Source organism: Cinclus cinclus, chromosome 19 (genome assembly GCF_963662255.1).
Source record: "Cinclus cinclus chromosome 19, bCinCin1.1, whole genome shotgun sequence".
NCBI classification, from domain to species: domain Eukaryota; kingdom Metazoa; phylum Chordata; class Aves; order Passeriformes; family Cinclidae; genus Cinclus; species Cinclus cinclus.
Window position 1 is genome coordinate 5,144,832 of NC_085064.1, and position 26,952 is coordinate 5,171,783.

General features: G+C 55.6%; 1 protein-coding gene across 1 annotated transcript; it reads right to left on the reverse strand.

Moving 5' to 3' along the window:
• Positions 1–26,031, reverse strand: ASS1 (argininosuccinate synthase 1). The gene is made up of 15 exons (XM_062505644.1): positions 25,976–26,031; positions 23,466–23,577; positions 22,896–22,964; positions 22,468–22,656; positions 20,558–20,614; positions 20,038–20,112; positions 17,080–17,150; positions 16,662–16,692; positions 12,836–12,926; positions 10,908–10,992; positions 9,826–9,890; positions 5,813–5,944; positions 2,041–2,197; positions 555–620; positions 1–55 (listed from the first exon to the last, which is right to left on the reverse strand). The coding sequence occupies exons 1-15, from the start codon at positions 26,029–26,031 to the stop codon at positions 1–3; spliced, it is 1,311 nt and encodes a 436-aa protein (XP_062361628.1).
• Positions 26,032–26,952: the final 921 nt, after the last annotated feature.

The window sequence follows — 26,952 nt, forward strand, 5'->3', positions numbered from 1 at the left end:
CTATTCATCCTGCTTTACGGTGACCTTGCTCTGGAGACGATGATATTCCTTCAGCCTGGAAACAGGGATTTAAAAGAAAAAAAAATTAATTGTAAATTAACAGTAAGAACACACATTTCCTTTCAATTAATTTAAGCAGAATGAGGGGGCGTGAAGAGCAGGCGTTTGTTAAGGTCTGTACAGTTTAATTATTTTTTTTTTCCCCCACGAGATAATGTAATTAATCTTAGAGGAGTCGGGGGGACACGGAGGATCGGGGAGAACAAAGCAGTTAACAGGCAACGGAAAAATTAAGAGCCCATTATGTAAATGCAGCGTGTTTTCCAGCCCTGGAGTTGGGAGGGGTCTGAGAAATAAGTAAAATAACGAGGCTGGCTGCGCTGGAGAAGGCTGCAATTAAACTGGGCTGGTACTGGGGGGGCTGGTGGCACCCCACCGTTCAGGGGGGAGCTTGCACAGGGGGCTTGGTTCACCCCTAGAGCCTGAGAGAGGAGAGGGAAGAGCCCTGGGGTGCTGGGGCTCCATCGGGGAGGGTCCCCCTGGACCCCACAGACCTGAGAGAGTTGATGTTGATGAAGCCAGTGGCGTCGGCGGGCTCGTAGTCCCCTTGCACGTTCATGCTGCGGGGAGAAAGGCACTGTCACTGCATTCCCACCGGGAACTGGGGCTGCCTTTGGGAAGGGAGGAGATTGGGGACCCCAGACCTGGCTGCTCTCAGCTGCTGCTGCCCCCTCATCTGCTGGTGGCTGTGGGGGGCTCAGGTCAGGGTCCCTGCCAGTGCCTGGGGAAGGGGCACATGGCTCAGGAGCAGCCATGCCCAGGCTCCACAGGCCCTGCCACAGACAGCCCCAAATTCCCCTCCTTGGTCCCTCGTGTGAATCATCACTCTTCCTCCCTATGGTCCGGCACCGCTCAGGGATGTTCACCCTGTTCCAGAGTAATCCTACAGGTATGGCTGTCCCGTGGCAGGCTCCAGGAAAGGGATGGGATCCTGGGCAGCAGACAGTGCCCCCAGTATGAACAGAGCTCCGGGCAGGGACATCCCCACACTGGTGTGGGGGTGTTTGGACCTGGCAGCTGATTCCTCAGTGCAACACTGAGCATGTCCCCTTTCCCAAGGCAGCAGCCACCCACTGAATCCCAACTCCAACAGTTTCCTACATCCCCAAAACACACGGCTCATTTCCCAGAAACCACAATCCTAAAAGGAGGAAGTGGAGGGAAATAAAGAAGAAAAAAAAAAAAAAAAAAAAAAAAGAGTTTACAACGATTTTACCTCCCCTGACGGGCTACAGAAAAACCTCTGTGCTTTTATTTTTGCTCATTCGAGTGGTTCTGACCTGCTCTATAATTACGTTACTTTCTACCTACTGTGCAGAGGCATTTCCACACAGCTCTGCCTCTCACAGCTTTCTCTCGGGTTCCTGTGACGCCGTCACTCAAAGGCTTTCAAACCAGCGATGTAGAAATCAAAAAGAAAAGGAAAATGGTTGGAGACGCAGGGAGAATAAGTGCCCCTGCTTTTCTCTCCCTCTCTCTTTTTCCTCCGTCCCACCCCCCTCCATCCTTCTTTTTTTTTCTTCCCTCTTTTTATTTTCTTTTTTTTTTTTTAATACTTTATTCATTTAATCTCTCCAAGTGAGAGTGCGAAGCATAATGAAGGGTTGGGACGGATTATTAGGAGCTGTTGATTTTGAGGGGGAGGGAAGGGAGGAAAAAAAGCCAGAGAAGAGAAAGAGAAGATAATTTGACTCCGACTGATCTAAACTCATTCGGGTGTATTTATGGCTTATAAAGTGTTTACAGAGATTGAAAGGAGTTCGGGGAGGGCTGAGGGGGGAGCGAGCAAGCGAGAAAACAACACGAAGGAAAAGGGAAAAGTCAGAGGGGAAAAAACCAATATTGACTTGAAAACATGGCTCATGCTTCAGCCGGGTGCTGGGCTGGGCCCATGGAGTCACTTGTGCCACTGGGGATGGGATGGGATGGGATGCTCATTGTCACCACTCCTGCCCACCCTGACTCCCAGCCCCCACTCACCTGACCAGCTCCTCGTTGTAGAGTGACCGTGGGGACTCCCTGCCCAGGATGTAGACCTGGCCCTTGAAGATGGAGAGGCGGACGGTGCCCACCACCGGCTCCTGCGAGCGCCCGATGCACTCCCGCACAAACTCACACTCAGGGCTGTGCCAGAAGCCTGAGGACAGGAGATGGGATCAGCAAGGGGCTTGGGGAAGGCCAGAGGGGCCTGGGCATCCTAGGGTGGTCCCCGAGCTAAGTCTTACAAGGCAGACCCTAGGTAATTTCCAGAGGAAGGGATGCAATTGCAGGACTGGGAGAGGAAGTGAGGTGCTGGGACACACAGGTTGAGCCATGAGGGGTGGAGACCTCAAGTGTTTCCTTTCCTCTTGGTGGCTCTCAGGATCCCACTGGGAGAAAAGGTTGGAACAAACTAGAAACAGGACATGGGCCATCCTTGTTCCAGCTCTGCTGGGCAGGGGTGATCATGCAAACAAAAATATTTGTTGAGTAGGTATGAAACTGCTACTCAAAACCCACCATCTTGGGAGGGCCAGGTGGAGACAGACGGATGGACACAGAAATGGGGGAGGGATCAGCTTCCAGCCACTCAAGAAGGGGATGAGCCATTCTCCCCTGGGATGGGCAGAGTAGGGGTCTGCCCCAAAGAGCCAACCCCAGCCTGAGGACTGTGATCAGGGGGATGCAGCCCCACAGGAATACTTCACTCCCAGCAGCTCTGGGAAGTGAAACCCCCTCAGCAATGGGGGTCCCAGTGGGGCAGTCACGCCAGGAGTTCTCATTCCCCATCCCAGAGGGATGCAGAGCAGTGTGTTCCCCCAGATCACACAGCTGGGCTGACACTGAGGCTGTATTGGGCTGTGCTTTGGGGCACAGGTGTCTCAGCAGCCCCAGGTGGGCTCTCCACCCCCCCAGCCCCAAGAAGGTCAGCAAGGATTAGATTGTCCCTGCTGCTGCTCGTGGGGAAGTTTGACTTGTCCCCACTGTTGTCCCAGCAGGAGGAGCTGATGGGACACAGGGAGCCAGTGCTGGCACCCTGGAAAACTCCATCTAAAACTCCAGCCTACTCCTGTCCTGTCTCCAGTGGGGACAGCAGCCCCTGGCAGCCCAAATTCCCTGAGCTGGAGCCCAGGCTGGGTGCTGGGGTGATGTGCAGTCACACCACGGCCCCCAAAAACACATCCTGGGGGAGCAGCTGCTGGCACTGCAGGTGCAGGGAGGGGCCATGGCCCTGCCTGCCACCCCCATGCCCCTCCTGTCCCTAAGCAGGGTTATTAGCCAGGGAGTCCTCGGAGACCTGGAATAAAGCCTGGGAGATGTAGAAGGAGATAGAGGTGGAGAAAGAAAGAGCCCATTCACCGCCCTCGGTCATCCCCGGTTTTATCTCTCCCATCTCGCACCGGTGCCCTCTCACCTTTCCCTTCCCAGCTGGGCTCTGTGGCTGAAGCCATTAAAGAAACAAACAATTTCTTTTGTTGTTTGGCCTCAGCAGCCCCTGAGCAGGGCCATATCCTGCAGCCTTGTCCCCGGCTCTGTGTGGCCCTGCTCCAAGGCACAGCACCATGGCCCTGCAGCCCCTCGCCACCAAACCCACCTCCCTGAACTGACCCCCCTCAACTGCTCCACCCCAGCATGGCCGGGGGGGCTTGGGGACCCCTTCCCTAAAATCAGCACTGCCATGCCAGTGGGAACCCCGGCTCCAGGCAAATACATTCCTTTTTTTGGTACCCACCCTCCGAGTACAACTCTTCAAATAGCAGGATTGATGTAAAAAATCCCTGTAAAAATAAACCCCAGACACATTAAAATAATAACCAGCTGCTTAAATCCTGCCTCTGACAGCTCCAGATGGGAGGAAGCATCTCCCCCTCCCGACCCCCCACTGCAGACTCTGGAAGCGATCCCCCTTAATGACCTTCCCACCATCCTGCCCTAATCACGGCGCAGGCAGGGGGACAATGGCATTTCCGCACCTGGAAAGGACGAGAACTGGCTTCAAAGCCACCCCTCCACAATGGGATCAATGGGAACAGGGGGAAGATAAACACTAATTCTCCTTAAAACTGGACTAGCTGCAATAATGAGGTGTTAAAGGAAGGTGAGATTGAAAGCTTGCCCTCCGGCACGGGGACCCACGGGTGCTTATTGCACCCTGTTGAGGTTGTTCCTTGGATTCAGGATTGGCGGGCAGGGAAGTCTAGGACCAAGCTGGAAATCCCTGGGGATTCAACACGTGGAGCCAGGGAAACAGCAGCCTCTGCCATGGCAGACATGGGGAGGGAGAATTTAAATCATGATTCCCCGTGTTGCTTTTTAACCTGGTGGCTGCACAACAAGCGAGTGGTTAGGAATAAACAAACAAACAGGTTCGTGCCTGACACTAAAAAAAAAAAAAAAAAAAAAAAAAAAAAAAAAAAAAGAGGCAGTCCAGGTCCAAGTCTAATAAAAATGGCCAGAGGAAAGAGTGGCACCAGAGAATGAATGAGGGCAGAGGCTGTGATCCAAAAGAAAGGTGAAAAAGGTTTCTGCAGTCCCTCTCAGGGCCCTAGAATATGATTTAAGCTGCAAAGGGGCTCAGGCATTAAATGCCAGTTGCTGAGGAAGATGCAAGAGGGAATGTCCTCAGAGGGGAAGGTGACAAGTACTGGCAGCAGAAACTTCAGGGGAGAAAACCTGAGCCAGTCCTAGTGGATTATATATATAACCTGGATCAGGTTATTTCCAGGGTATCTTCCCATGGAAAAACCTATAGGAATCATCCCATCTCTGAAAACTGATGGAGGAGGAGCTGGGAGGGTGAGAAATCAGGGCCTGTAAATGACAAATGTTTGTCCATGGGGCAGGAATCTCTCCCTGGTGTGGGACCTCCAGGCATGACAGCTCTGGGCTGAGCACCCAGGTGAGGGCAATGGGGTTTTGAGCCCACTTAGGGTATTTTGGGCTAATCCTACTTCCTTCAGCCTAGCACCAGAGACTGGGTTGGGGTGGATCAACAGAACAACCCCCAGGGCAATGCTGGCTCTCCTGCCAGGGTGCCAGTCCAGAGAGCTGTTCCCAGCGGCACAGGGGGAACGCTGAGCTGTGACCCCTCAAACTCAACCCACGATCTGGTGCTGTGGCTGCTCCACAGGAGGAAGGACATGGGGCTTCACTGCTGGGGTGAGCCAGCTCCCCTCATTCCTTACAGCTCCCAGCCCTCTCCAGGCAGTGCTGTCCTGTCCCAGACCAGGAGCCCCAACCCGCAGTGCCCCTGTGTGGGCTGTGCACCAAATAGCACAGCCAGGACCCTCCATCCCTCCAGAGTCCCCTGTGCCACACTGCCAGGGCACAGGGACAGCTCTCCATCTTCAAATGCCCTGGCAGGGTTTGAAGCTTGGGTGCCCTATATCCCAGTGAGCATGAGGAAAAGGCAGAGGGGGTTAGAGGTGAGAGCTGGAGAAAGGTGACATGAGAGGGGCAAAAGGATGGTGAATTACATCTGAATGTACTGGTTGGGATGAAGTGGTGGCCCTGGGCTGGGAGAGATGCCACGAGCAAGCCCTCACGGAACATGGCATTGCCTCCCAAAGGCAGGCACGGAGTTCCCTCGGCAGGAAAGCAGGCTCAGCGTGGGGTTTTGTCAGCCCAAACCCACCTTCCTCCCCAGGAGCAGCCTCAAAAACCCACACCTCAAATTTACAACCAGTGGGACCTGCAGCCTCCGGCAGCAACGAGGGAGGACGAGGAGGGAGGCGGGGAGGACACTGCTGTGGCAGGACTGGACTGTACCTACCATTGTACACCAGCTCTGAGAATTTCAGGGAGAGTCCCTGCTTGATTTTCCGCACTTCCCGGTCCATGGTGAAGGCCTCGATATCTAAATGCGCGTGGTATAGGATCGTTCCTGCTGGGGTCTCATAGATACCTAGCCATTTTTCCAGGCAGGGGGAAAAGCAGAAAAAGAGAGAGAAACGAATGAGACCAAAACTGTCAGCAAATGACAAAAAATAATGACTTGGCTGACAGAAGGAGCCGTGGTCGAGCGCATTCAGTCTCAGCTCGCTGTAAAATGCATCTGTCATTATATTCATGCTGGGGCCGAGACAGTCCACTCCGCACCTTGCGGAGAAAATTTCTAGATTCCCCTCTTTGAAGAGGCACTCTGACGAGGCTAAATGACAGGGTTTGGGAACCGATCCCCCCACCCATCCGTGCCCAATGGTCTGCGGCTGAAAACCTGTAATTAGCAGAACGAGCGGGGCACAGGCATGGGGAGCGCAGGGCCTGAAATACCCTCCTCTCCCCTCGGCTGGTGAGAAAGGGCCCCGTGCATCCGCTGGGAAGCAATGAGGCTACCTGGGGGCTGGGAGGGCAACCTCCTTTGGGGTTGGCAGGGCCCCCCCAGTCCCTTCCTGCTGCTCCCCCTCCCATTGCACAAGGCCTGGGGATGGAGGATGCTTAATTATTTCGGCAAGCTGCTCCTTTGTTCCAGCCGTAGAGGGCTTGTTTTGTGCATGATGTGGTTGTTTGGTGTTTAAATGTGGGTATGGCCATGCAGTTCTCTCATCGGTGTTGGATGCAGGTGGGGAAATGCTGAGTTGGTCTGGCAGTGAATACGTAATGGGAAAGGCTATAACCTGTCCTCAGCCAGGGCTGCTCCACCAGCATGTCCCTGTCCCCTGCCTGCCTATGGGGAAGGTCCCTTCCCAGCGCTGGGTGTCTGCTATGGTGCGGTCATGGGAATGGCAAAGGGCACAAAGGAACCCTGTAGGAAACTATCCCCACTGAAGGACATGTGTCCCTAACCAGCCCAGCCCCAAGAGAGGCTGAGGGGAGCCCACGGGGCTCAGAACTTCACCAGGCTCAGCTCTCTCAGCGCCCTGGAGAGTGACACAGGCTCAGCAGTGTGGCCACAGTCCCACAGGCACAACAGGAGCCACAAGCACAGCAACCCAAGCCTCTGCCATCAGACCTCATCACAAGCAGCGTCCATGACTTCAGCATCCTACAGGCACAGACCATAATCTGACTGTCCCAAAGGAGAGCCAACCTTTCCTCTGCAGCCACCCCGTGATGGTGCAGCACAGTCCCTGGGGCACCTCAGCTGTTCACCAAACATCCATTCCCCCAGGACTGTGGGAGCAGACAGCCAAGTTAACACCAAACCCCAGCTGTCCCCATGGGCACAGCAGTGACACAGGGACACAGGGAGCTGCTCTTTGTCCCCTCCAGCCCCTGACTGTGGAGCTGAGCCCACCACTAACACAATTAATATTCCCTCTCTTTCCCCTTAGGCGATGCTAAAGGCAATTTGGGCTGAAGATTTGGGTACATTCCTTGACCCCCAGCTCCTGCCACTCTCTGGGTGCTGGGAGGCAGGACCAGAGCGTGTCAGCTGGGGCAGAGGGGAGGGCAGCTGACAGCCACTCTCCAGCCTCGCCACTGCCGAGGAGACAAGAGACACCTTCAAAGTGACACTTGCAGCATCTCCAAGTGTCTATTTTCATCTCCCCATGTTTACAGGAAAAAGACAGAGGTGTCAGCACTGCAGCCCAACGATGCTTCAATCACCCCATAATTACTGCTAAGGAAGGGGGGACCGGAGCAGGGGGGACATGGAGGGAGGCAGCGAAGGAGACAGCTGCCGCTACTTAAAATTTTCTAATTTGTAACCTCGGCTGTCACTTCACCTCCATCCGAGCAATTTTGCTGTGCTGAGTGCAGGCTGTCACTCCCGACGTCATCCGCGGGACAGGAGGGGATGCGATGCCTTCCCGAGGGGAAGGGCAGGGCAGTGCTGTGCCCATGGGAAAACGCTGCCCAAATTTCTATCCCTGCTCCAAGGCCGAGGCTGAGCCTGGAGGCCGAGTTTGGCTTGGTATGTGTCCGCTGCAGGGAAAGGGTTTTTCCACTTTGATCCACCATCAGCTCAGCGCATGCAGAGGAGGAAAGGGAAAAAGGAGGAGAGAGCCAAGGGGAGGAAAAGCCCCAGCCGACAGCGGCGCTCGGCTTTTGGCAGCGGTCGTCCCCCTCCTTCCCTCTTCCCCCCCACTGATTTCATTTACTTCACTTAATTAGCCCCCCTTCGGAGTTAAAAAGATAATTTGATAATGAGGATGTGAAAGGGAGGGAGCGGCAGGGCCGTGCCCCCGCTGCAGCCCCCGGCCGAGCCGTGCCCCCCGAGCGGCTCTCCCTGGCACCCTGTCATTAGCCACCCTCCTCCCACTAAAACAAATACGGCAAAAACGAGTTAATAGGGCTTAAAAGGCTGCTGCGAGTGCCTTCCGTGCGCCCCTCGCCCATTAAGGCCTTAACGAAGTCCAATTAGGAGCTTAGTAAAAATCAATGCAAATGAATTTTTCCTCTTCTCTGACTTCCTGGGACTGGGGGATGAGGGAGAGGAAGCAACTTCGCCGTCACCTCCACCACAGGGAAGGCTCTGGCCATGCTGCTGCCTGTGCCTCAGTTTCCCCTGCAGAACCCCAAATCTGCGGGGCAACCACACGTTGCTGGGGTTTAAAGAATTGTCTCCTCCAAGCCCAGCTCCCATCTCCTGCACCATTGATCTTATATCCATTTTGGGGTCCAAAATGCTCCAGGCAGGTGTGGGGTCACCCTGAGCTGCTCTGCATCCCAAAATCCAGGGAGAGAGCAGGTACCCCACAGCACCCTCCTGTTCCAGCCTGCTCCCATCCCAGCTCTCCATCTCTCCCACAGGACACCTCGCAGAGCAGATTTCTGGGAGGCTTCTCTTAATCCCAAGAAGCCAACCAGGGGCAGGATCCTGCTCAAAGCAAAGGGGGAGACCACCCCAAGGTGTCGTCCCTGCAGCGCTGTCCCCAGACCCCCCCGGCACACGAACACGGCAGCGATCGCTCGGCAATGTCACACAGGAGACAGACGTGACAGTTAAATGGGGTTTAGAGAAATTATTAAATGCTGGAAGGGTCACCAGAGCGTGTCAGTGGCTCTTAAAAAAATAAAATAGATTTTGACAAATTACTCAGCATCCTGCATGCTAATGCGCAGGCTGGAGTGTGCGAATTAGGGTTGGGTTTTTTCCTTCCTTATTTTGGTTTTAATTTGATTATTCAAACTCAGATCAAATGATTTGGGATTCTGTTTCTTGTCCTGTGGTGGAGAGGAACACCGCAGTCTTAGTCTTACCAAAATATTTGCTGATGTCCTGCACAGAGGGCAAGTTTAAAGAAAGGAAGAATCTAATTAAGTATTAATGAGATTTAAAACAAAAGAGTTGGAGCAAAGAGTTGGGAAATGATGCTGAGCCACCTCCTTACTTAGTTTTGCACAGAGCAGCTCGCTGCCTCCAGAGGTTTCCAATTAAATTGATCCCAATGGAAGATCAATACTGGGACATATGGACTCAAAACTGTGTAGATAAATCAAGTATTTGCTTTAAAACAACAACAAAAAATAACAGTAACTTGCATCAGCTTCCTGTAGTTTGTGCACATATTGGAGAGTCTGGCACCATCCAGGAGCATATCCCCACACAAGCCTCCAGCCAGGTGTGTTTCCTGTGGGGACAGGTCTCACCTGGAGGCACTGGGACCCCTGGGCTGGTGCCAGCAGTGGCAATGAGTGGGCAGTTGCTGTCATTATAGAGCAACAAGGAATCCCTGTCTCAAGGGAAATCTCAGCCAAAAGCTGATGGGGAGGGAGAGGTTGAAGGCTACTGGTGTGACCTGAACCAAAGCACCCCAAGATTGCTGAGCATTCATCATATCCAACCATGGTTTTCCCTTTTTTTTTTTTTTTTGTCTTTTCAGGGCAGGGCTGGCTCACCTCTGGACTTCATGCCAACGAAGCGGTTCTCCACGATGTCAATGCGCCCGACCCCGTGCTTGCCCCTGTGAGGAGAAGGGAGGTTGCAGCAGTCCCAGCCCCACAGGTGGCTGTGAAAGGTGGGTCAGAGGGCTGGACAATGGGGGAAAACCCCAAATGACAGCAGGCCAGCCCCTGAGCAGCACTGTTGACCATGAGTAGGAATCCCAGATGAGGCAGGTGACAAAGAAATGGATTTTTATCTCCACCAGTCTCTCACTTGTCACTGAAGCCACCAGTGCCACAGGCAACCGTGGCACTTAGGCCACTGAAAAATAAACTGGGCAAGGAGACAGGGCATGCCACAGCTGTATTCCCAAAGCAATTTTAAAACCACTTATTAACCATTTAAAAAGTGAACTAAGTGGAAAAGTTCATTCCTATTCACCACCGAGATAAAGGCAGAGGCACAGAGAAGGATGGCCAGGGACTGGGTGACACTTAGGAGGAGTGGGTGCTCTCATGGGTGCTGCAGTATTTTTGGGAAAACTGAAAGTGGTTCTGTGCCAGCAGCAGCAGAAACTGAGCATGGGGTGGCACAAAAAGAAAACCCCAAAGGAGCTGCTGTGTGGAGACAGGAATAGAAAAGGGCAATGAACCTGGCCAGCTGGTCTCCATGCCCCAAAAAAGTTAACTCTTCACACAAGAAGAACACTGAGCCCTCTTGGAGAGACAGGATGAAGCAAGATGTCAAAGCAGGGGGACAAGGACAGGACTGAGCTGGGACAAAAAGTAAAGGGTGCCCTGCACTGGACAAGGCAGATGGGGCACACTGGCAGCTCAGAGGACTTTTTAATCCTCCTCATGCACAGCGAGCAAACTCCTGGGGTATTCATACCCTTGTGCTCCTGGCTTTGGTACCCAGCTCTGCTTGCTGGCATTTATGGTACAACTGGGACCCAACTGGGGCCATCCCATCGCTGACCACCATCCCTGGGCTCATCAGGACGTGTCTGCTGTGAGCATCCTGCTTCCACCCCACGCTGGGTACCCCGGGGACAGTGCCCTTGGCGCCTCTGCCAGACGGACAGGGTGGCACTCACGCGATGTCGTTCAGGTACACAAAGAGTTCCAGGGCTGAGGAACAAGTGGCTCCATCACCAGTGTTGGTGACCTTCACTGGGACACCTGCAGAGGCGGGGAGAGAGGATGGGCAGGATCAGCCAGTGTCAGAATCCCCCTGGAACATCATCCCGTGGGCGTTAAATAGATGTGACAGATATGAACTCTAAATAACTTCTTAAAAAGGCATATCCAAGCTGGTGAGGGGGGGAGGCGAGGGGAGGGGGACCCACCTCGGGAGAGGAGTGAAATAAATAAATAAAAAAGGCCATAAAAACGTCACCCACCCACCCCCCCCCCCCCCCCCTCCCTTTTCCTCTCTCTCTCCTCCCTCTCTTTTTTTTTTAGGGCCTGTGAAATTGCAACCAGGCCCTTAACTAATTGAATTTCACGCTCCGCAATTGTCTTACAGCGCAGCACCTTCTGTCCCACCAGCCCTTGCCGGGGAGGGGGGACAGAGTGACAAATGTGTGCCCCCCCCCCCTTCTCCCCTCTCCAGCATGGGGGGTGTCTGGGGGGAACCCCCACACCAGGGCTCTCCTGCTTGCACACGCACACACACGCACCCCGCGGCAGGGTGCTCCCTGCCATGAATTAATTATTGCACCTTTTCTTTCTTTTCCCCCCTTAAAAAAAAAAAAAAAAAAAATTAAGGGCACCGGGCAGGAGCAAAGCAGAGCGGGGTGGTGGTGGTGGGGCGGGGGGGGATGCTGAATAGAAAGAGGCATTTTTCTTTAGCGGTGTGAAATGAGCAATAAATGTATTAGGAAGCTGACAAGGGGGCTGCGGGGCCCACAAAGAAAAGCGGTGCGGAGTTGGAGGCTAATCCCCCCTCCATCTGCCCTCCTCATTACCATTTAACGCACTATCAGTTGCCAATCAGCCTCAATGCCTCCCTTTCTAGTCTTTATTATATAGGCGCCCGCAAGAGCCCTGTCTAGTGATGGGGGCTGTCAGCTCCCCCCCACTGCCCCCTCCCTTAAACCCCCTATTTTCCAGGGGTTTATAAACTCAGTTGTAAATTGCTATTAAATGTAAACTCGCGGCAATAATGAACCTTAAGCTGCTTCTCGGCGTGGGCACCCCCACCCCGCGCCCTCCCCTCGCCCCGGCTCTTTCTCTCCGCATCTTCCACCGGGATATTGGCCGGGGTCCGCTCGGCGAAGAGCCGACGTTGTCGGGGCTGTTGTTGCTGAAAGCTGCTTAGCTTTTGAAATAGTTAATAATTAGATTAAAACTTCAAATAAATTAACTAGGGGCTGAATGGGCTGCCGGGAGGGGGGCTGCTCCTTGCAGGGGGATCATTATAAAGAAGCAGGGAGGCTGGCGGTGGGGAGGGGGTGTCCCCTCCCAGCAGGGTCTCCCCCCAGCCTGTGCTGGGCTCGGCCCTGCTGCCAGGATGGATGGTAGCACGGGGATGGCGGCCGTGCCTGATAGAGGTGGAGATGCTGCACAGTGTCCCCTCCTCAGCGATGGCTCTGGGGCTGAGCCCTGCCGTGTGTCCCCAGGAACGTCATGGAGCATCCCTGTCTCCTTCAACACTAGCCAAGTCCTGCTGAGCGTCTCCCCAGCTGTTACAGCATCACCTGCATGCCCTCAGAGTCACCTGCAGGAGAGGGGCCCTTGTGCCCACTGCACCTTGATAGCAGGTGAGGGGGCTCAGACCCCTTTCCGCTCCTAGAGGGGTCCCAGAAAGCCCCTGAGATCAAACCAGGCCCCCCTGCACACCTCAAAGAGCCCTGGTGTGCTGCAAGCACCATCCTCAGCCCTGATGTCACGAGTCAGGGCTCGCCCAGTTGTCCACACCTTGAGGATGCTCCCAGCTGCCAGAGAGCCCCAGTCCCACCTGGGAAGTGGAGCTTGTCTTGGGGACCCAGGGACAAGGGTCTGGCAGCAAGGAGACTCTTACCCCGCTCAAACTTGATCTCCAGCACGTCTGGGGTGTCGGGAGAGATGGCCGGATCACAGGTCTTGGTGTAGAGCCCGGGAGGAGCCTGGTTCTGCAGGGAGAGAGAAAGAAGAGGGACAGGCAGTGGCAGTGCCATGACCAACACTGCTGGCAGCCCCAGCCCCGGCGTGCATCCCCCATCCCAAAACGCATCCCCCTGCCAGGGGTGCATCCCCCATCCCAAAACGCATCCCCCTGCCAGGGGTGCATCCCCCATCCCAAAACGCATCCCCCTGCCAGGGGTGCATCTCCCATCCCAAAACGCATCCCCCTGCCAGGGGTGCATCCCCCATCCCAAAACACAGGACCAACACGGCACAGCACCGACGCTTACCGGGGGCCCCGGGAACAAAGGGGTTGGCAGAATCAGCCAATTTTTCCCCTCAACTTGATCTCATCTTTTCCTCCAACGCCCCCACAGCTGGAGGCGGGATGGCTGCGGAGAAGCAAGTCAGGCAGGGAAAAGCAGGACGCTGGCAGCGAGCGGCGGGGCGGGCGGGTGCCCGCACATCCCCGCACCGCGGCCGGGCTTATTCGGCACTGACCGAAAAAACTAATGAGGAGGCCTGACCCCAGCAGGTGCTCTCGGCACACCGGCTCTTTCATGGTGTCCCCGGGGTTAATACACACGGGGGAAAATAGAGCAGCAAAGCAAAAACCCATTTCAGAGCACATCAACCTTTATGTATATTTCTTTTTTTTCCTGAGGTTTATAGGGAAGAGGCATCTTATCTCCATCAGAGCCAGGCCAGCAGAGGCTCGGGTGCCGATGGTGAATTGCTGCAATTGAAGTGCGTGCCAGAAGAAGTGGGGAGAGGGGGAGAGGGGGGGTGGGAAATGTAATATAAAAAAGCTTTCCGTCCCGGAGAGCAAATGCTTTGCAATTTCACATGGCCCCTCAGCACTCACCCATGATGCGACTGCACAGGCTGACCCCAAAATACTTTCAGATGTATGTTTGTAAACTCCTGCCTCCAGAGGGACTCCCCACCCAGCCACGGCTCCAGGAGGTGGAGGGGGAATGGAGGCACAGAGCACCCAGAGCATGTGCAGCACCACGAAGAGTCAAGCAGCCCTTTAAAAGGTGGAAAACTGGCATTTCCCCACAAAACCCAGCTGGAGAGAGCTGGAGCTCTGGGTATCTCTGAGCAGGGGGGCCTTGCCTGTACCCACCCACCCAATGCCTGGCCCACGCTCTCCCTCTTTTCTCTTTTAAAGCACAGTTCTTCTCACTTCATCAAATCATACAACAGTTTGGGATGGAAAGGACCTTTAAGTGTCCCTTTTCTCCCTTCTCTTGCTTTCCAGCAAAGAAATAAAAAAAGATAAGATATAAAGCAAGTAAGTTAGGAAAACAAAAAAAGCCTCATACTAATCCAACAAAAAGTGTACAGCTCTTAAAAAAAAAAAAAAAAAAAAAAAAAAAAAAAGCAAGCTTTTTAAAGGGAAAATTAATTTCTCTACAGAAGAGGTTTTAATCTAAATTTTTTCCACACAGGCAATACGAATTTTAGTGAAAACTTCCTTTTTCTTTTTTTGTCCAAATGTATTCACATTTGCTGGACCACTGCCAGCACCTGAGGGAACCCCACACAGCTGCAAGCACCCCATCCGACCCTCCACACTGGGGGGAACCCCTTGCCTCTCCCCAAACCTCGGGGTGCACATCCCAACACCAACCACAGCCAAATCCCGGGGATACAGACATAGCACTCTCTGCAGCAAACCCCGCCTCAGTTCCCATTTTCTGTCATCTTTGCCCCTTCCCCTCGTTTTAAGGGAGAGGTGCTCACAGGCAGGCACATCTCCCCCGTGCCCCCACACACAGATTACACGGGCTGTGGATTTCAATTTTACATCGTCTGGCCTTTCCTAGCCCTGATCACACTTATTAACTAGATGAACCTGTGAGAGATGATGAAAAACTTGGGAGTTCAAAAGGAAAAGGTGGAAGGGGGTGGGGGAAAAAAAAATACCGGAAAGTATTAAAAACTCTTTACTAAACATTGGAAGTCAAAGTCAGGTAGTTTCCAATTTTCCGAGCCAACTATGAAAACCCCTATTAAATAAAATAACTAAATAGAAATAAAAGTGACATTTGGCTTGCATTCCATCATTACGGTGCGAGTCTGTCCTCTTTTTATTCTCTCTCCTAAAAGCACAGTTCAAATGACAAATAGTTTGTTGCAGTGTATCAATGCCTTCTATTTATCCCTCCCCGCAGGGGGGCTAGTCCTGCAATGTCATCTTTAAAGGGGAGAGAGGAAAAAAAAATAGGGGGAAAAAGGGGGGAAAAAAAAGGAAGAGTGTGTGGAAAGTGAGAGAGGGAGGGGGGAAGAAAGAAGCAAGAAAAACGGGGCAAGAAGAGAAGAAATTGGAAGCAAATGGTCCATGAAGTAAACCATGATGCAGAGCTATCGATGCCGCAAATGGTTTATTCATCCGGCTGATATTGTTGTGCCCAGGACTGAATGAACTCTTTCAGAGTGCCATATGAAGTTAAAGCAAGTAAATTTCTATCTTTCTCCACATTAGCTGCCTCATTGCCCTTCAATCGGGCCTCACAGAGGCAGAAAATAGCTCAACCATCTGCTTTCAAATCCCTGCGTTTGGCAGGTCCCGGGGGTCTGGGGAGGGGAGCCCGCCGTGCCTGGCACCTCGGATCTTGCCACGGCCACCTTGTGCCCAGCACCGCTTCCCGGGCCGGCAAGGGGACAGCAGCGACAGTGACAGCAGGGACACGGCGCTCCGGGGAGCCACCTCCCGGCACGGCCATAGCGGGACGTGCCCGAGCAGAGAGAGGGTGCTCGGGTGTGGACTCAGAGCACCGGTCAGCCCCATTGTCCAGGCTGGGTTTGGGAAGGGAACGGGCCTGGCGGAGCCTGGGAGGAGAGGAGAGGAGCTGCATGCGGCAGGCGGGGTCAGGATGGGCGCGGGTCTGGCCCGTGCTACCTTCAGCTAAAGACGTGAACACCCATCCCTGTGCCAACCACTCTCCGTGAGGAGGAGACCCCGCGGGAACCCGGCTCTGCAAAGCCTGAGCCACAGACACCCCCCCGGAGGGCACCAAAGGAGCAGCGGGACCCCCTCTCCACCTTCCTCTTCCTCTCTCCCCGCCGCAGGCACGCGTCAGCCCCGCCGCGGGATCCGGCTGCGGGCACGGAGCTCCAGCGGCCCCGCTCCCTCTCCGCCTGCCTTCCCCTCCTCTCCCCGGGCTGTCTAATGAGGGCTGATGGATGGCTGGGATAGCGGCCGGGCGCGGTGACCCGCTGGAGCACGAACAGCGCCGGCAGGGCCGGCAGGACCCCGAGCGCGGCTCGGAGCGGCCGGAGATGTGGCGCTGTCACCGGCAGCGCCCGGCCGCAAGCCCCTGTTGGTAGCCAGAGCTGGTGGCCCCATGGGTGCCCGCAGGGTCTCCGACACCACCCATCCAACGGGAGGTTTTACCCCACAGCCCCGGGGATGGAGGGATGGGAAAGCAAGGAGGGCTGGGCGAGCTGCAGGCACGGGCAGGGGACACCCCGAACCTCCGCCACCCGCCAGCAGCTCTGTCCCACCAGCACCGCGACTGTCTAATTGCTCCTTCATTGCTGCCCCGCGACATTGTCCCCTCCGGTGTCACCCTGGAGCTGTCCCTTCCCCTACTCAGTTAACGAGCCGGGGGAGGCGGAGGGGCCGAGGAGGCGGCGGAGCCTCCCCGCACACACGGGCGGCCCCGCCGTGAAATTTCCAATTAGGCTGCAAAGACACGAGACGCCCCCAGCCCGTGGCTGCCGTGATCGATTACCTTGGGGTTCTCCAGGATCCCGGCTTCGTAGCTGCAGCGGGCAGGGAAGGAGAGAGAAGTCACTGAAGCCTCTGCAAATTGCAACCCCAAAACCCACCGGGACGAGGCCCCCGGCTCCCACCCACCCCATGAGGATGGCTATAAGGACACGTTATGGATTTCCAGAGCATTTTAGTAACAGCCCTGAAAGGAGAGCCAAGCTTAGGAGAGTGCAGGAGAAGAATGCTGCCGCTTGGAATGTGGCCAGATAGAAAGGGAGAATGGAGGATTTGGTGTCAGCCACGGTCGGCATGTGGTGGGGCAGTGTGGGATGATGGACATGCAAAGGGCTGTTCTGGACATGTAGGCTGGAGGGGACTGGGGCTCCAGGTCCCAGGTCCTCACCTCATAGGAGTTCCCCACCTGCCCAGCTCCTCACCTGATGTGCATTAGGTTCTCATCCATGCTCCAGGGTGTCTGAGGTGTCACAGGCACTGGGATCCCATGTTTCTGCCAGGGAAGGGAGTGGGGGTAAGACAGCCTGCAGGCAAAGCCAGTCCTCATCGAAGCTGGCTGCCAGCAGGATCAACCCCAAAAACTCAAAGGCACAGCCCAGGGCCACCAGCAGGGCAGCACAGAGCAAGGCGGACTCCCCATGTCCCTGACCCTGAGCAGCACCAGCTGTCACCACAAGGGCCACCTCAACAGGGACATCAGGGACACAGCGTGGCTGAGGGGAGAACAGCTATCCCAGCCTTGCCACAGGCTGAGAAGGGGCCCCAGAGATGGGGACACCAGCAGAGATGTTGCCTGCTTTACCTAGGCCCAGGGCCAGGATGGTGCAATGCTCTGAGGTGTGTGCTGCGTTTGGTGGGGTGTTCTTTGCAGGGCCAGGAGCTGAACTCGATGACCCTGTGGGTCCCTTCCAATTCAAGATGCCCCACAATTCTATGATTCCCCCAGCCAGGCTTCTCTGCAAGGGGAGGTGACAGAGGGATCCGAGTCCCCAAATCCACAGGATTCTCTACAGCCTAAAAAGGGCTAATGTTCAGTCATGAGGGGACAGCAACACATCCTCACAGCTTCATGCAAGCACACAGTGAAGCAGATACACCCCAAGCAGGTGGCAGTGTCCCTCTGAGCCTGGGCACCTCGAGCACGCCGTGCCCAGGGACGTGTGGCCCCACACTTGCTGCCTCCCCAGCACAACGTGCAGCACCAAGCCTGGCTCCCTAACAAGGTCACCAGCGTGCTCGTTTATCCACTGACATTTCAATGGGGGAAATTGCCTGTCAAGATGAGGTGAATATGTGGGGGAATCAGCTGGAGAGGTGACAGCAGCAGGCTGAAAATTGCTGGAGCCAGTGGGGACCTCGCTCACCCTGCCAGGACACTGAGCCACAATGTGCCAGCTGTGGGATGGCCATGGCAAGACAGGGTTGGGGACAGCAGCTCCCACTGAGCCTTGATGTGTCTGTACAGCCCGTGCACTGCTGGGCAGCTCTGGCATTTCAGTGTCACCACAGCAGGGACATCAGTCAAGGGCTCAGCTGGGGACAGAGGAGCAGGGGATGAGTGGACATTTCTTTTTTGTCAGGAACAGGGGAAGGAAATGCTTGTGGTTGTTGCATCACAGCCCTCAAACCATCACCTGAGATGGGAACAAGGTTCTGAGATCTCCTAATGCTGCAGGGGGACTGACTCAGCCCTGCTCCCTGGGGGACATGGCCTCAGGCTCACGGATTCTGATTTGCTGGTTCTCACCATAATTCCAGCATAGGGCCTGCTGGGACCCCCCATTATCCAGTCTAGACCTCCTCTGGCACAACTTAAGGCCACTTCCTCTTGTCCTATCTTGCATTTGCAAGAAGAGACCTACCACTGGCACACCCATCTCACCTGGGATGTACAAATCCATCTTTCAGACCTGAATATCCAGTGATCTTGAGCTGACCTGTGCCCTCAGCCAGCCCCCTCCTGCCTCTGCCTCCTCCTGGCAGCTGGGAAAGCCAGTGCTCCCCAAGTCATTCTTGCCCCATTTCAAAGGGGATCCTCCAAGTCCAGACCCAATATCTACAGAGCCTAGGCAACCTTTGCTGGAGCCAAATGTGCCAGGGCCAAAGAGGGATTTCGTTCTCAGTTTCTGTCCCACATGGCTTTGCCTGTGGTGAGGCCAATCCTGGAGCAGCATCCAGGAGAGCTTGGCTGTTCTCATTAAGGTGTGTGAGAAGGAAGCAGCCACTGGCACAGATTTTCTGCCAGAACAAGCCCCTAGGCAGCAAATCCATGGAAAGAGCTGCGCCACAGTGAAACAGATCCTCACTTTCTCTGGCACCAATGGAGCCCCAAACATCATTATTTTCTAACTCCCCCAGCACCAAGGTGAGCACATGTATGTGCTCAAAGGACCTGGCCATGCATCTCCCTCTCTTAAGGATGAAAAAGAAGGGAAACCACCCTTTTTTTTTGTAACAGATAACCAAAGACTGAGAAGTACTTAAACCCTCACCCCACAGCATTTTGCTCTTGGAATGGGGCCCCAATCCATTTCATTTCCCTTTCCCCTCCTTCCAAACAAACAAAACAATCCCCACAAACCCAAAACACATGTTCCATTTTCCATATAATAAAACCACGGCGCTCTTAATAACTCCCCTATTTGACAATTTGTTTGGCAACATATGGAAAGCTCTCGTAAACTCTCCCCTTCATAATACGACGGCAGATGGCAAACACAATCCTCAACACACCGCTCTCTCCCAGAGACCCTAATGGGCTCGGAGGGCTCCTCACCCCACACCACATCCCTCCAGCTCCACATCTTGCCTTCCCAGAGATTACCCAGGCAGCTTCGATGGCAGCTATTTAAAAACTGCAGCAATTTTCTGGTTTATGCACAGAGCTGACTTTTCCCTTTTGATTGATTGAGCCGAGTTGTCAAGCATTTCCATGAAGTCGCTAAAAAAGAAAGGTACCCTGGTGGGCACATAAAAACCTGATGCAAAACTTCTAACATGTTTTATTGTAACTTGTACTTCAAAAAGGAAGGGACAACAAAGGTGAATGTATTTGCTTTGTCTGTTATACAAGTCAGGGAGCTGGGACCTGTTTCCTTGGAAAGTGGGTTACAATTAATAGCTAGGTAATTACGGGGCTTTTAGAAAGGAAGGAGGAAAAAAAAAAACAGAGGAAGGGGGTGGGTGGGAAAGCCCTGACCAGGAGGTTCCTAAGTGGTGCTGCAGGGATGTTGTGCAGGGTGTGCTGCTGTCACCCACCAGGTCATGGTAAGCATCCTGTGGTGAACCAAGAATTCCATGGCCACCCTGAGCTTTCATAGCCACTCTGAACACCTTTTGCTGCCATGGGAATCTTGTGGTTACCCTACACCAGCTCCTACCTTGGCATAATCCATCAGCTCACGGCGTCCAGGGAACCGCTGGTAAAACTCGGGCAGCCTCCATGGCGCGACAACCTGGCAGGAGGGCAGGAACATGAGATGAGAAACCCTGCCCACTCGTAGCCCCTGGGCCCCCCTCTGCCCCTGTTGAGCCAAGGGAGCCAAGACCCAGAGGGTGTTAGTCCCCCAGCTGAAATTTAATCTCCCCACACAAGGTGGGAGTAAACCAAACCCCAACCCTAACCAGGCACTGGATGCAAAAGGGAAACAGGCAGCATCGATTATCCAGCAGCTGCCTTGGTACTGTCTCCTCAGTGGCCTCGTGGTGTTTGGGGTAAAAAATAGGTCAATTAAGGATCATTACAGCCCCCTGAAATGCCAAAACGTCGTTGTGTGCAGCTGGTGGCTTGTTAAAGTGAGGCAGGGCCGTTTGCATCAGTGTTAAAACAGAATTCCCACCAGCTGCAGAGGGCTAGGAGCCTGGCAGTGGGGAGGCAGGGGAGGGTTTTGGGTGCCTTACCTTGATCTTTGGACACAGGGCATAGCAGCTGAGCTCAAACCGAACCTGGTCATTGCCCTGAAACATGAATACAAGGTACTGAGGGGTCACCCCGCTCTGGGGTGACAACACATGCATGCAGCCCCTGAGGAGCTGTTTGGCTCCAGGCACAGCTCCCTGGTGATATTGCAAACCTTGGGCACAGAGGACAAGGATCCTCTGTCCCATGGGATCATTCCTGGTCCCTCTCCATGGCTGGTTTGGACCCCAAGCCACTTTTCCTGTAGCTCCAGATAGCTGTGTGTTCAAACCAGATCTGGGTATTTTTTCCACCAAGGACATCAAAGGGCAAAGAAGGAAGAGGGCAAGGTGGGGGTAAGACCCCAGTGAGCAGAGGGATGCAGCAGTTCATCATTAAATAACTCAGAACCTCTGTTTGCCTTAATTGGCTCTTTCTGATTAGGTCCCACTAATGAGCCCAGGTATCTGGGAAGGGGCAAGGAGCAGTAGGAAAGATGGGAATTACGAGCACTTCCAAGGGAACAGCACTCACTGAAACCTGTTTTCCACCCTCACCAAGGGGCGTAAGGACCCCCACTTCCCTCCCACCGGCCTGGAGGATACATTTACACCCGGGCTGGGAATTCCCGGGGGACTATTACACACGGGCAAGTACATCCAGCAGAGCACTCATTTCCCTCACAGGCCCAAGCCTGTCCATCTGCTGCGGCAGTGGGGACACCCAGATGGTCCCATTTAAGACTCCACAGCCGGGTCGAGTTACCCGCAGTCAGTCCCTGCCTGTGCCCGCGGCTTAATGGCTTGGGGAGTGCAGCTACCGAGGGTGCCCCTGCCAGCAGGGACGGCTGGTGGCACGTGGGAGCACAGGGGACAGCATCGCATCGCGGGTGTGTTACTCCAGGGCACCTTTGAGCCGGAGCTTTCAAGAAAGGCCCGCTGGGGATGGATGAGGTGGACAGAAAGGGGTGCAGGGACCCGAATGCAGCAGGAGTGAGTTATTCTGGTCATGCAGCCCCCACCAGCTGCCCCTCTGCCCCATTCCCTGGCTGCTGGCAAGTCCCCCGGCACTCTCCTGGCTGCATTTAACATCCCCCTTCTAGCAGAGTCCCCACCGTGGGGAACCCCCAAACCCATTGCGATTCCCCCAGGGAGTCACCTCTCCTCACCCAAAGCCACGGGCTGTGGGAAGAGGAGGAGGCACCCGGCAAGTGCTGGGTTCACCCACTGAACCCTCACCTGCCCCAGGTGTTTCCCCCCGGACTGGAGGTGCGGGGGTCACCCACGGTCACGTCTCGCAGGTCCCACGCCCCCACCCCGCTCCCCGAGGGGGATTCTCCCTTTCCAGGAAGGGGCTGGCCCCGAGCATCCTTTCCCACGGTCTCTGGCTGCCTCTAGCGGCAAAGTGTCCTCCCTGCGGCCAGCGGGGACAGGGACAGGGACCAGAACCGCCGGGATAGAGACGGGCACAGCCGGGATAGGGACAGGAATGCGGACAGGGACCGGCACAGCCGGGGATGAGGACCGGGAGAGCCAAAACTGGGGACAGGAACAGGGACAAAGTCTGGGACAGTCGCACCTATTCCAGGACGCCCCTAACCATGCCGGGTTGTGCTGGCTCAGTCTCAGCCAGCTCCCGGCCCGGGAAGCCTCAGCATTTTGAAATTGCTGCCCGGAACAGAGTGTTCAGCTGTGACTCCAGCCTTCCCAACAGCGAGACAGAACCGAAACTGGGCACAGAAATCCCAGAAGGAAGTGTTGAAACACGGCTAAGTTTTGCACAGTCCCCGCAAAGCACCCACAAAACACCCTGTGCACCCCTCCTGGTACCCACAGACTGGCCAGCAGACTGACCAGCTCCCTCATCCAAGCACCTCGAGCCGTCCCTGCCCGGTGCCCGTGTCCTCTCTCACCTTGCCCGTGGCCCCGTGGGCGACGTACTGGGCTCCCTCGCGCTGGGCGATCTCCACGAGCTTGTGGGCGATGCAGGGCCGTGCCAGGGCTGTGCCCAGCAGGTACCGATCCTCGTACAGAGCATTGGCCTGAACTGCTGGCCAGATGAACTTCTCCACGAATTCCCTGCTGACGTCCTCGATGTAAACCTGCCAGCAGAGGGACATTCCCGATGGAAGGGTTGCTATGGGGGAAATGCACTCCTCTGCATTTTTAGGGACAGTGCAGCAAAAAGTCTATTTGCCACCCTTTTCCTAAATGCTGCTAAAAGGCTTTGGGGCAAAACCTCTAGAGAAGGGAGTTCTTATTGGCACGGTCCCCTCTCTGGGGTGTGTGAGACCCCGGGATTCACCCCCATGGTGGGGAGCAAGGGGAGGGACGCTGTTACCTTCTTGGCCCCCAGTGCCACAGCTTTCTTTCGTGCTGCCTCAAAATCTTCCTTCTGCCCAATGTTGGCCTGGAAAGTAGTTAAAAAAAAAAAAAAAAAAAAAAAAGGAAGACTTGGTGTGAAACCAGACTGCAAAACCCAGTGCAAGCTTAGTTTGGCACAGGGCATCATGCAAGACATGACAGAGCCTGTGGTGGCTGGGCTTGAAGACACCCAGGATGGGCAGGAGGGGAATTCCACCCCCTGAGGTGGATATCTCAGGGCCATGCCCCCCTCTGCCAAGCCCCTTGGCTCTGCCTTGATTCCCTGCTTTCATTAGCAGAGGGTCATTAGCTGGCAGAGATAGGCTGGGCCACACAGGGCTGGCAGCTCAGCTGAGCAGCAGTGAGGTGGGCCGTGGTTAACCAGTGTGAACAGGGTCACCACCACAGCCACACACACACACCAGGACCCCCACTGCTCACCCAAGCCCCCCCAGACCAATGGCCCAGCACCCTGTCCCCATTCCCACCCCAAGCCCCAGCTCCATGGGGACAGAATTCCTGTGACAAGGCTCAGAGCAGAGCTCACCAGGTAGGCGAAAACCTCGTAGCCCTGCTCCTTCAGCCACACCAGGATGCAGGAGGTGTCGAGCCCCCCGCTGTAGGCAAGGACCACTGTCCCCTTGGACTGAGCCATTGTGCTGCCAAAGCAAAGGAAAAGGGGGTCATGATGCCACCAGCCCCTGCCTTTACTTCAGTGATCAGGAAAGATCAGCTGAAGCAAGAGCCCTCCCAGGCAAGGGCTGGGCACAAGAGAAAAGCCACAGCACTGTGACCATGGCCAGGCTATGGCTCTCAGCCCGGAGCACCAACCTGTGCACCCAGGGGTGGCTGGACAATGGAGGAGGCCAGGGCAGCCAGGAGGGCTGTTCTACTCTTACCTTTTCTCCATGCTGGCAGCCCCAGCACAGCCTGCCCCACGCTCTGCACGTGCCCTACAGTGCTGGGGAGCTGGGGCTCAGGCGCAGGCGCCTGGCTGTGGTAGAGGCAGAACTCAATGCCTTGCCCTGGCACGACCCAGCACGTCCTGGCTGTCTGCAGAGCTGCCACAAGTTCAGCCCCCAGTGCCCATCAGGACAGCAAAGGCTGCAGGGCTGGGGGGCTTGGCAGCATCCCCTAGAGCCCAGCTCAACTCCAAGTCTAATTAATGCTTACGGGGCAGTTGTTCTAATTGTGCTGCACGTGTTTTCTGCCAGCACACAACATCTACGTGGGGATTCAGCACCCCTCACCCTCCAGCCAAGGATATCGAGGACTTCAGCCAGCAACAGGAGACAGCGAAGGACACAGCAGCCTGGATCTCAGGGAGGGTTGGGGAAGGGGCGGGAAGGGGCTCTGGACTGCCCCTGCTGTCCCTGGGCCAGGCTGTGAATCCCAGGGCCCCATGAAGAGACGATGCCAGCTGACCCTTGGCCGGGGGAGGCGGACGGCAGAGCTGGCCAAACTCTGTCCTGAGCAACTTTCACACTGCTGCTGCCAAGTCAGCACAACCCTGCTCCTGCAGGCTGGGAAGGCGCCGTGCCGGGCTGTTCCAGGCTGGCCCACCCAGCACCTCTCCCAGCGGGATGTGGTTATATCGGGGTGTGCCTCAGCACCCCGGTCCTGCCAGCATCCCACGGGGTAAGGCTTGGAGCCAGCCGGGGGCAGGCTCTGCCCTGCTTCTGCCAGGTTCTTGCTGAGGAACAAAGGGGTCTGGCAGCCCCATACCCTTCCCTCCGGCTGCCCGAGCCTGCCCGTGCCCATCGTGTTGCCACGCAGGCAGCACCCGGTGCCCAGGCTTGTGCGAGCAGCATTTCCCTGCTCGTGGGGCTGTGCCAAGCTGGGTCCGTGCCCAGCGAGGTCCAGCCGTCCCTTCCTCACCGGGGCATTTACAGGAAGGCAGTCGCAGTTCCCAAAACGGCCCAGCCCAACCCCGACGCTGTGCCTGCGGCTGCTTTTGAGACAACTTCCCTCCTTTAGTCCCAAAGTCATCCCCGCTGTGGCCACCGGCATCGCTGTAGTGGTTGCCAGCCTGAGTAAGCACCTCCGAGACCAGGCACACTCGCTCTGCAAGTGGCCCAGCAGGGCGATAGGGAAATGTCTCCAACTTTTGCCTGCTCAGACACATCCCAGTGTCGCAATGCCAGAGGGGCCTGGGGGCACCTTGTCCTGGAGACGCATCCTGCATCCCAGAAAGGAGGTGGGGCCGCCAGCGTTCCCAGCTCTGGAAACAAGGGTCGTGCCAAACGCGCCTGCCCAGGAAGGGAGAGCCCCGAAGTTTCAGCGTTCGGTGGCAATAAATCAGAGCAAACAAAGCTCAGTGAAGGGGAACGCGGCGGGACTTTCTCAGCTCAGCCCTTATTATTATTCCGTAGCAATTTCCGTGTGAGTTGGTGCAGGGATTTTACTGGAGAGACTGGGGCTGCCAAAGGGAAACCGCGCCTTCGGTTTTAACCCAAGAAGTAAATATGAAGAGGGAGGAGAATAAAAAGCCTGAAACTTTGGTAAAGAGAGGAACTGTCTTCGCCAGCCGGGCTGGAAGAAGAGCCAGGCTGGGATGAAGCAGGCAGGTGAGGCAGGGGCAGGTAGGAAGGGCAAGGACTGGGGCAAAGGGAGGCAGGAGGGACAAGAGCAGCTTTTCCAGCAGCAGAGGCATGTGCTCACTGGTGTTGAGGTTTTCTTCAGCATCACTCCTCCAGCTCACAGAGGTCTCCTCCAGCCCTCCAAAATCCCCAGAGCAGAGTGGAGAGAGCACGAAGTGGCACCGGTTGAGATCTCATTTCCCATCCCTGAGGGTGGCCAAGGGGACTTCATGGAAAGGGGACTCACTTGGGAATCCCCTGCCCATCCTAAACTGAGTTCGGAAAGGCTTGACTGCAGTCTGTAGAGCAGACTGGGAAGGGGCTGGCACCCCACTGCCCTGCTCCAGCACTCAGGGATGGGAGACACCCGTGACTGAGTGAAAACGGGACAGACAGGATGAGGGGACAGACAGGATGAGGGGACATCCCCCAAGGCAAAGGCCCCCCCTTCCCCTCTCTCCCTGCGCCATGCCCACACTCACACACTCCCGGTGTCCGGCTGCCCTCGGTGCTCTGGTCTGGTGCCTGGAGCATCCTCCCCCTCCTCCTCCTCCTCCTTTATAAGCGGGCGTAGGCAGGCGGAGCCGCCGCAGGACAGTCCCCCCTTGGGCACCGTCCCCAGGAGAGGCCCTGTGCTCCTCCTGCCCGGGAGTGCCCGGCAGAGCAGGGGGAGAAGCTGCCCCCGGGCCGGGATGGAACCAGTGCCCAGCCCATCCTCTGCATGGCCACTCTGGGTTCTGCCACAGCAGTCACCCCACTCCTGACCTCCTCAGCAGCCTCCAGAGCACCTCCAGAGTGGTGTCATCCCTCCTGGGGGATTCCACAGAGTCACCTGCCCCCGAGGAGTGGGAAAATGGGGGCAGAGGAGAGATGGTGTTCTGCAGCACTTGACTTTCCTCCCTGGACCGGCAAGAAGGGAAAGGTTGGATTTATTTGAACCTTCATCACGAGGCAATGCAGGAGCCAGGGTGGGCAGCAGGGGACAGGGCAGGGGGCTGTCCATGGGGTCAAACTCACCTTTCCCTCTCACACATGCCCAGGGCACCCCAGACCCACAGCAGACCTTGCATTAGAGGACAGGAAAGCTCCATCGCAAAGGACAGAGATTTTCAGGGGAATCTCAGACCAGTGCAGCAAGAGGCAGCTCCAGTGGCAGGATCTGACCACAGAAGGTGCATGACCACCATCAGCCTCTATGGCCCAGCCCTGGTGACTGAGGGCTCATTTCTCCTGGGGCCAGTACACCCCATCCCACACCATCAGCTAGGACTGAATCAGTGTTTGAGAACAGTCTCCATCTTCACCATGTGCAGAGAGGCCACATCCTGCTCTTGCTGCTTGAGGGACTTGACAGCAGGGCAGGATTGGACCTTCAGGGCTGGACATTGGCCTTCTGGCATTGCTACATCCAGATAACCTCCCTGTTATGGTCCAAGGCCAGGCAGGGAGGTGTCC

What these genes read in the sequence shown, in the direction of transcription:
- ASS1 (XM_062505644.1), bottom strand. Translation starts at nt 26,031, where the DNA reads ATGCTCCAGGCACCAGACCAGAGCACCGAGGGCAGCCGGACACCGGGA. An exon ending in CGGACACCGGGAGTGTGTGA is followed by an intron (nt 23,578 to 25,975) that starts GTGTGGGCATGG and finishes TTGCTTTGGCAG; the next exon opens with CACAATGGCTCAGTCCAAGG. An exon ending in GTGTACCTGAACGACATCGC is followed by an intron (nt 9,891 to 10,907) that starts GTGAGTGCCACC and finishes TTCTCCTCACAG; the next exon opens with GGGCAAGCACGGGGTCGGGC.